Source organism: Haemorhous mexicanus, chromosome 4 (assembly GCF_027477595.1).
Source record: "Haemorhous mexicanus isolate bHaeMex1 chromosome 4, bHaeMex1.pri, whole genome shotgun sequence".
NCBI lineage: Eukaryota > Metazoa > Chordata > Aves > Passeriformes > Fringillidae > Haemorhous > Haemorhous mexicanus.
Window position 1 is genome coordinate 24,161,772 of NC_082344.1, and position 10,256 is coordinate 24,172,027.

General features: G+C 37.2%; 1 protein-coding gene across 5 annotated transcripts in view; it reads left to right on the plus strand.

Annotated features, from left to right (window-relative positions):
• Window positions 1-9,795, plus strand: part of CCSER1 (coiled-coil serine rich protein 1) — a 620,227-nt gene extending 610,432 nt beyond the window's left edge. For 3 of the 5 annotated variants that reach the window (XM_059844113.1, XM_059844115.1, XM_059844114.1), the window contains one exon: window positions 3,063-9,795. In XM_059844113.1, coding sequence (XP_059700096.1) covers window positions 3,063-3,548 — 486 coding nt within the window. In that variant the 3' untranslated portion in view covers window positions 3,549-9,795. The remainder of the gene's footprint in view (window positions 1-3,062) is intronic. The other 2 variants (XM_059844116.1, XM_059844117.1) reach the window with 1 other exon arrangement.
• The last annotated feature ends 461 nt before the right edge of the window (window positions 9,796-10,256 follow it).

A 10,256-nucleotide genomic window follows, 5' to 3' on the forward strand; every position in this document is an offset into this window, starting at 1 on the left:
AAATTACCTGAATTCATCAAAAGAAAAATTAATTAATTTCAATCCTGTATGTTGCAATTTTTATAAAAATGTTATAATCGTACCAAAATATAACTTGCATGAAAATCAAAGCAGCACTGGACTTTTTATTGACAATATTTTGGAGGGAGAATAATGTTATTGGGATGAGGATTTTTTGTTGATTTTGACTCCTGTTTGACAACTGTTCTCTCTTTTCCTGACTGGAAGCTGTTCTTCAGTAATTTATCATAGATAACAACAATAGTATTGGGTTTTGGCAGTGTTTCATTAAAGTCTCTGCTCATTTGATGTGTAACTATGCATCTGATAGAATGAGTCTGTCTTTCCTTGTTGACCATCTTATTATCTTATTGCTACAGGACCAAACCAATTTCTTAAAATCATGATGGCAAACTCTGAATTTCTGTTGGTGTTTTAATGTAGGTAGATTAGATCTTAATTTGTCATCACCTGGTATTAGTTTAATTATTCAATAGAAGGGGAATTTCAGCAAGTTAGAGTTTCAGAGAACTAATACCTTCCCTAACCACATGTATATTATTAAACATTTATTGATACATACACACACATTGTCTTCCCCCATCGGCCAGCAACCAGAAGTCAATATTTCATAGACCTAAAAACCAAGCATTTATTTTCTAAACTGAAAATATTTCAAGCAAAATGTAACCTTGATAAGGAAGAGGAAAGAAACACACCAGTGCTAGACAGTCATAACAGCTTTTCATCAAGGTAAAAAGCAATAGGTGACAATAATCAACTGAATTTAGATATAATAATTTTGCATTAAAAAATCATGAAAATATTTTGGACAACTAGATGAAGATGAATGCTGTTGCCAAATAAAATCACTAGCCTCCTATTGGAGTAATTAATAAGAAGCTGATGAAGAAGTCCCTCATAGGATTAATAGTGTTTTTTCTGCTTCATATTGGTGGGGGATTACCTTGATTACTGTACTCCTGACCCTTCTACTTCAAGAAAAAAATAGTGGAATTACTGAAGGGGATCTGTAGAGGGGAGAAGTGTGAATGACTCAGAGTCTAGCAGATGAGTCCTATGAGAAAAAGTCAATGTGGTATTTTTTTATTCTAGAGCACAGAGGATTAAAGGGTTGCTCGACAGCATTCTTTGAAACCATAAACAGGTATTCAAGATCAGAAAGCAATTCTTTCTTAATTTTCACTAGAGAGAGAGAAGGAATGATCTTGAAGCCAGAAAGATACAGTTTAGACATTAGGAAGACCTTTTCTAAAAGCAAATGTAATATAGTGAGAAAATCTTAGAGGAGAAGGCTGTACAGGTTACATCGATGAAGGTCCTTAAAGAGATGATTAAGAACCATAAATGTCCAGAGGGATAAACTGGGGTTAACCAGAAGTTCAGGATAGACTGGAGGTCCCACAATGAAGTGCCTCTAATGTTCTATATCAATCTTTAGGTTTTCAAAGATGCTAGGTGACATATTGTAACTCCTGAATCATTTCCTTACAATAAATGCTTGGATTTTTGACAGGGCATTAAATTTTACTCTTGTCCCAGTAGGAAGATTATATTTGCTGGCACGGAATTAAATAATTTATGGATAGATAGATAGATAGATAGATAGATAGATAGACAGATAGACAGATGAAAAGTGTTTGAACTTACAGACAGGTCCTCCCAAAAATGATACCCTAAGAATTAAATGGAATTTAATTTCAACACCTGTGTGCTGCAGATGTAAAAACTGAAGTAATGAAGTTATGTTTTCTGGAAGTGTTCTACTCCCATTTATAAATCTGTGTGCAATCAGCACTGAATAAAGTGGGAAAAAATGTTGTTCCAGTCCTAATATTTTTTTTTTTTTTAAATACCATCTCCGATGTCTAAAATGCCCTGCAATCCTTATACCCAAATCTGCATATGGCTCTGCATGGAATCATGACTATTAGCCTGCAGTAAAAAAAGGATTTAAGCTCTGAATACTGACATCATTCCTATATCATTCTTCTGTGCTACTTAAAACAGAAATGCATGTGAAGTGATACAATTGATTCTGAAACAATAAATCTGACTTTCCTGTGAAATCATGGAAACACCATGAAAAATTTTTAGCCAAATATTGTTGGAAGGCTTGGTAGTATTTTTTATTCTCTCAGCTTTGTTCTGCAACATCAGAACCCATATGTCAGTGTAAATGTCAGGAAGCTGCTCCTGTGTCCTTTCAGAATTCTATTGCAGAAAACCTGTAAGGAGTGAAATTGGGCTTGTGTTTCAAATTAACCAGTTGCTTTAACCATTCCCTGGGAAAGGGTACCATCACTTCCTCCCCAGTCAGGTGTTCTAGGGACAGTACAAGGCACCACAGCAGGTACACACTGAAAGTCTGCAGTGATCTGATTTGCCATGCACAGATAAATTACCATCATTTCAACAAAGTCAGATGCACGCATGCTTGCACAGCATCAGAAATTGGTTACGTGCTGGAATCCTTCTTACATTGTATTTTTTGCCAGGCAGCTGAAATAAAATTTGTGCTCTTCTCTGGCATGTGTTTGACTTGTAAATGCACAACAAAACACCTGGATTCAAGGGGCAGTGAAAATTGAGCATGTTCTGAGCTTAACCGAGGCATGAAGATATTTACAAAATATGTTCTTTATATTTTGTAAGGATTTGAGAGTATTAAGTGTTGAACTCTATGGGATCAAAATTCTCTTTGTTTCATTGTGTGAAATGCTTTTGAAAATCTGCTTACAATTCATGAAAACTTCTTATCCACTTATTATGTTCTGAAAAAAAAATTCCTCCTTTGATTTCAACTATTTTTTAAAGGAAAATGCCCAAATCATTACCTGAAGCAAGCATTTTTCAATCCTAGTGCTATTAAATGGGAATGAAGTTTTGGAAGTTTGACCATCAGTTGGAGTCGTCTTTCATTTTAATATGCCAGACCCATGGGCTGTTCATGTGTAGTGAGGAGTGGTTTATGTACTCCACACCATTTCTCTACTGTGTTCTACTACTTATACTTTTTGTTTTGTCTTTTGTTTCCCCAGACTACATATCCAATCAGAATGGTGAGCCAAAATCTCAGCACAAGGGACAGAAAGTCAGCACTTACTCCCACCGAGGACCCTTTTAGACACCCACCGGGCAACCAAGCAGCAGCGTACGAAAGCAAGAGCTGTCAGCTGTCTAATTTGTGTCTGAGCAGCCTCCTGAAGGAGAAGGAGATCGTGGAAGCCATCAAGCACACCCGAGGCACGTACGAGACCCTGGCCCCAGAGGCCGCCCAGAACGGTTTGGCTGTCACGGCGCCCAGCCCAGCACAGCCAGCATCCAAGGCCGACGGCTTCCCCGCCTTCTCAGGAGCTCCCAAGGACCAAAGTGCTGTGCCTCGGCAGCACAGCACCTTCACAGGGAGACTGGGACAGCCCCCGAGGGGACCCATCTCCTTACACATGTACAGCAGAAAGAACGTTTTCCTCCACCACAATTTACACACGGCAGAGCTACAGACTTTAGGTCAACAAGATGGCTAACAAGGAGCTTTATTTTCTTGCTGTGGAAGGAGAGTTGATTAAAGAGGGATGTAAGCTCACCTAGAGTTCTGTCTTCAGTTCTCATCTGCTGCTACTTTCATGTGAAAAAAAAAAATAAATTTACTTTGTCTGTAGCTTCCATATTTTCCCACCTTGGACTGAGGCAAAAGGATGAACAAGATTGTTAAATAACTCGGCTGATTTGTCATGCAGAAGTCACCATGAGTTTAATAAATGGGACTGCTAGTCCAATATTGGCTAAATATATTTTACCCCTCTATAAGTCACTATGATTCCCTGAAGTTCTAGAAGATGGTCTTATATAAAACCTGTATGTTTTATTACTGTTAAAGTAGATGCGAGGAATAAATAGATAAGTAATTAGTAAACCCTCTTGAATTTCATAGAGATTAGAGAAATAAGGAGTCAGAAATCTTTAAGGACCCTCTTTTTACACATTTTTTTTAATACAGTGAAATTTGGTAACTTACGGAGTGTTACCTCTTCCTGCTGTATGAGTTTCATGAGTGCCTCATGCTACAAGTGGAGGAAGTAATTGATTTTCCTCTAACAGGTTCATAGAAAGTTGCCAGGTATTTGAGTCAGTAAATTGGGTCCCAGGCTGAGGATGTCAGCTTGTTTCCTCAACCTTCCCTTCCCTCTTCACACTTCTATTTAACTAGATTTCTCTGAGTGTTTCTGTTCCATGAGGGCATGTCAAGTTGTGGTGATCTTTGTGCTTTACAGGCACTGTGGCACTCATGATGAGATGTGACATTCTGCTGCGTAATTCATCCTATAATTTCATTCCACTTCCCAAACCAAAAATGTGTGAAAGCCTAAAGTAAGAGAAATCATGTTATTACCCAGGCTGAACAACCTGCATCAGTCATCATTTCTGTGGGCTGTATCATCTGCCCTTCAGGACCTGTTGGTTTACACCAGCTCAGTGGGTTTGTTAGTCCTGACATGTAACAGACAAGTGAGATTAATTTATTGCCTGGTCTCTGGGAGTATGAAACCATCTGACCATGCCACAGAACCTGGAGACCTGTCGGTTCCAAGAGATCTGGTTTTCCTCTCTCAGAGGCCTGGGAACCTCTCAGTCAGTTACTCCAAACATGTGGCGTGTGTGAAACATGACACTTGGTTTACAACCTCTCTGATGCAGGGTAATCTGTTTGAGTTGCAGTGGCACGTGCAGTTAGTAGTTTAAAAAAAATTTGGCACATTTAAGTATGATTGAGGCAGATCTGAGACAAGTCACTTCTCTCTTTAACCGGTGATTAATAAGGAAAGACAAGGGTGCAGCACATTCTCACACACAGAAACAAGCCATTGTGACTTAACAGACAGCATATAATGAAAAAGAAAGCTTCTGTAGCCACTAAAAATCTGCAACTTTTAAAAGTTAAGTCACACAGAGTATATGAAATAAAGATAAAGTTTTATCTAGTATTAAATATGTCTGCTTCACTACTTAGTATTTGGATTATTACAAGGAAATTGTATTAACAAGTCTTGGTTAAACTAAGAAAAAAAATAGACCGTGGTCTTGGTAGATATTCTGAAAAGTAACTTCAGCAGCCTGAAATTTCAGGCTTCTGTTTATTGAGGATTTTATTTTTATTAGAGCAGAATTTATTACATCATCTGATATTGAAGAGAACAGGTTTTGTCTAAATATTCTGTAGTGATAATTTTGGGTATCCAGAGATGGATATGTAAGAACCAAGACAAACATTTGCCAAAATTCTTTGTGTTCATGTGTGCATTGCTACTGCCAAAACAGAATGTGCAAAAATTGCAAACACAGCTTTACCGAATTAACTGTGGGTATTCAAGACTCCCAGTCCTGCATTGAAACTCATAATTTAAAGCCTACCAAACAAGTTTAAAATAGTAATCAGATAATTTCGCTACTCAGAATCACTTCTTCTTCTTAGCAATATCTTAAAGTCATGGTAGATTGAAAAGACAATTAATTCTTGCTATCAATTCATTCCAGTACTGCTCATCTCAAGAGCTCATGTATGCAATTTAATTTCAGATCTGTAGATAAATTAAACAGACACTGTAATCAAGGGATTTTTTTCCAGGATACAAATGTACTGTACTATGTTTAAAAAAAGCAAAACAAAACAAACCAATACCCTCCTCAGTTTTAGGTTATGTACTGTATCTATAGTTGTTTTTTCCTGGGATAATGGACTTTTGGATTACACTTTATTAAAAAAAGATCCATCTATAAACTTCAGAAATAGCATTTCAAATGCTACTATTTTCTTGGAGAATCTTTTATAGAGCTGAAACTTAGAAAAACTGGAAAAAAACAGTTCAATAAATATGAGGGATATTTTTAAAATGTCATCTTGAAGCTGTTTTGTATCAGTATTTTCAGCAAGATTATGTTATTTGTAATACTAAGTGTAAATCTCACCCAGAGAAGAGTATTAGCCACATGTTAATGTACAGTACAGCAGTAACTGTAAAAGAGGTCCTTTCTTTGGTCCTCTCGTGTATATAGGAAATCATAAAGCAACAGCATGTGGACAATCTTGCAGTGAATTGATTCCTTTGTACTAAAAATCTCTAGTTTTTTAAGAGTTCCATGTACAAAATGATTTATACATTTCTCCAAGGCTGTACATATCCAAAGACATGACACCAGGGGGAAAAAGGCATTTATTATTTTTTTCCATGGATGTACCTTTCTTCCCTTCCTTTTTTTTTTCCTCTTTCTGTATAACAAAGCGTAACTGCAAAGTTTCTGCTTAAAATTACTTGTTAGTTCCATGTCTTTCAGCGTGATAGAGGGCATTTTAAGGAGGAGGAAATCCCCAAAGAAAACTGTTTCCACTTGAAGCAGTGTCCGTCCCACTTTTTTAGAGCAATCGCTTGGCAAAAGAAACCTTAGAGCTGTGCCCTAAATATTTTTTTAATAATTTACCAGAGCCACACCTGAAATGTGCTTATCATCATCTCCAGCCTTACCCTGACTAGGACATGTTCATAAGACAGAGTATCATGCTAGGGCCAGCCCTGGTCATCAATTCTTGAGATGGAAGGAAAGCATTTGTCCAATAGTGGTTTTAAATTTGCATTTCAGAGCAGTGGAAAGGGGTTTTTGTATAACTTGTGCATGTAGATGAAGGTCAAGCTGTGTGCTTGTGCATACTGGAAAAACAAACCTTGCTACAAAGCTCTCCTCTATTTAGGCCATTTAGTAGCATATGAAAGTATCCAGCAACAGAAATTTCTGCCACCTTTCCAGGCATGCCAGCCCTCTCTCTGTAAAATAAACAGCCAGAATAGATGCCTTTACTTCATTCCAGACTCTTACTGGTTTTTATTCCACACATCTCCACTTAAATGTTAGAAGGGCTTTCCTTATGTGGCTTTTTTTCCTGGAAGTTGTGAAAGGGTGTTTATCCCGACTAAGATGCTCAAATGATGTTTAGATAAGCATTTGAAAGCTTACCAAAATGTTCATTTTTGTCCTACAGGTTCATTCCAGTCATTACAGGTTCATTACCAATAAAAATTGGTGGTTTTCCCTTTCCAAAAAGCCGATTTGGAAGTAATGATTTCTGTCTGTGCTGATTCACTTTCTACAGTTAAATACACAGTACACTTTTCAGACTAATAAAAATAAGGTGTTTACAAATCAGTAGTGTGCTTTACATGCCCTAAGAGTTGTGCCATATCTCCACTGGTTTGATTGGTATGACACTGACTTTAATTAGGTTCTACCAAGTTAAGTCACCTGATGATTGGGATTGTGGCCTTTAATCCAGCTAGTCTCAGTTTATGCACAGGTGTTCTCTAAATCTGGAAATCTTTCCTAGGTCAAAAAAAGACAAGAAAATATTTAACCTAACAAAAACATCAGATCACGATCTATGGTGAATGCCCTTCTTTTTCCCCTTCAAAAGCAAAAAAGCCCTGCAAACCCCTTTGTACATCTACACAGCTCTCAAATGAGCTAGAGTAACATCTAACAAAATTCAAAATCTTGAACTAAATACCTGGAGAAAAAAATACAGGGGAGTCTTCTCACAGATGTTTGTGAAGTTGCTAAGTTTGCCAAGATGTTGGGAACTTCTGTATCTGAGTGCAGTAATGAAATATGTTCTATGGCCGCTACCACTCTCACTCTGATGAATTTTTTCAGGGGGAGAATTTGCTGTTTGAAGCTTGTTCTAGACATAGCAGGCACTACAGTGTGAGAAAGTACATTGAAAGTATCCAGGGAGGTCTTCTCCCAGCTGGGAGTAACACACAACATTCTTTCCAGGATCTATCTTAGTGCTCTTCAGCCAGCAAGAATTTGACAGAGATTCCTCAGCAGAACAGCCTGAAATCATGCAGACCATGGCTGTCTTTAGGTGGACTTTACTTTAAAATATCCCATATAAGGCACTTCTAAAATTATATGGAAATTTCAGCAACTGCAGAACACACCTTCCTGGGTTGTTGGGGTTTTATTTTTGAGATAAAAAGGCCATGTGCTGGTTTTAACCTTGTAAACTCTGTTTGGAACTTGCTTGCTCACTGGTGATCTACCAAGGATGTGAGAGTTTATCCCCTGTAACAGATATGATCCTAACTCCTCACAGTATAAAGACATTGGATATCCTCCCTGAGGAGCTCGAGATTTGCAGTGTATTTTCAGTCTAGGAGAACTATCTGGATTTAATTATCTTCTTCTTCAAGGATCTTCAGTTGTTGCAAAGTCAGTAAAAAAGAAACTTACTTTTTATTTTAAAATTTATCTCTCTGTATCTAAAGACAAGAAAATAAAAAAGGAAAAGGAAAAAACTTTTATCAGCATATGTTTCCCACAAATTGGTGCTTCTCACTAGCCGCAGCTGTCACTTGCATTCTGTACAGCTGTGAAATATTTTTGGATTTGTTGGTTTTGCTGCCTTCATTACCTGGAAATCATTACCTCTAGTTCTGGGGATTTTTTGCCATCAATCCAGTACTTGAAACACACAGGGAGGGCTGTTGAGGATTTCTGCAGAACTAATTCTGCTACTCTGAAAGCAGTGCAACAAGAAAATACCTGGAAGCCTCTGTGTGTTTCCTGGGGATGGAAAACCTATTCTGAGTGATCTTAACCATGAAGGATTTGTGAGAATCTGATGGAGATGGCAAATATCAGAACTGTTTGGTTTCTACATCCACATAGAGGTTGTAGAACAGAAAATACTCCACTGCGAAGATTTTTCTAGTGGGCAAGTACTGTCTCCTTGTATTCTGTATCATGACCCTTTCTGTCTCTCTGGATTTCAGGAACATTTCCCTTAGGTATGGAGTTGTGATGACTCTGTAAGACAGGATGCCCCACAGTGTTGTTCCTGTTGTGAGAAGGCTCCATTGGATTTTTTTTTTAAATTTAAAATATCTCATCATTAAAATATTTTAATGTCTTCTCCTAGAACTGCTGTGCTGCTGGGGTAGTAGAAAGCAGTGCATCCACAGAAAGTGTCCCTTTCCCATCTGGGTAGGCTGCTGATGAGTTGAGGTCCCAGCTGATTTACATCTACTCAAAAACTGTCAGACTTTTACTTATGCACCTACCAATACTTTGCCAGGTTTGACCCTGCTTTTTGCCACATTGAAAAGGCCCTAATAATGTAGTTTTAAAGTGCATATGGGTATCAACAGTAGTAGTAGAATTTTAATTTAATTTGAATTTTCCGTTTTATGTCAATGCACTTTATAGAATGGTTTCATATGAATTACACTGGGACTTCTATTATTTTATAACCTAAACTTGATTTCGACAGGGTTCAGAATTCTCTACTTAAATTTAAGCAGTCCCATAAAACAGTCAAATCCCTCTTCTTTAAAAAGCTAACACACAAATAAATATTTTTTCTGACATAAATGATGTCATTCATGTTTATTGTTTGAAAGGTATGATGTATAAAAAGTATTTTTACTTATATCTAAATATACCTACTTTTCAAACACACTACATAAGTAGAAAAGTCAAGAAACAGCCTTCGTACTAAAGTTGCTTGTCCAGCTATACCATTAGGCTTTGTTTGCCAGATCATTAATTTCTTTTTAAGGAAAATCTATTTGTTTTCCATGGTTAAGAGGGTGAAAAAAATGAAATGTTTTAGTACGTGCTCTGCAGAATGCGTGGAGAGATGATCAATGTCGCGAGGAGAATATAAGCAATCAAAGTCCTTAATCAGTGATTCATCTGATGTGTTTTAAGCAAGAGGATCAACAGGATATAAAAAATCTGTGTAGGAGGAGAACAGATGTTTTGTTGCTCAGAAAAGTCTAATGGAAGGGTGAAGGCTGACAGATTAATAGCTCTTTTTCTGTTCCAGGGCTGGTGGTGCAGAGCCATTTGCTGTGAAATAACACTGAGGCAATATATTTATGAAGTAAATCTGTTGGAATAACAAGAAATGAGATAAAATGGTTGCGTAACATTCCAAAGTGTGGTAAAGGGTGCTTCCATAATTTGATCAAAGAGCATCTGAGTGAATTTACATCCTTTTATTACCAGGATATTATCTTTATCTGAAGGATAAGTGTAAGTGGAGCAGCACAATTTGCATTCTAATATAGAAATAATTCAGACAAAAAGAATACATGAAAATATTCTGTCTCTAAAGCCTTGCACTTTTTACAGTCTTCTCTAACTATCTGAAGCAGTTTTATGTAATTTTATTTCATGCA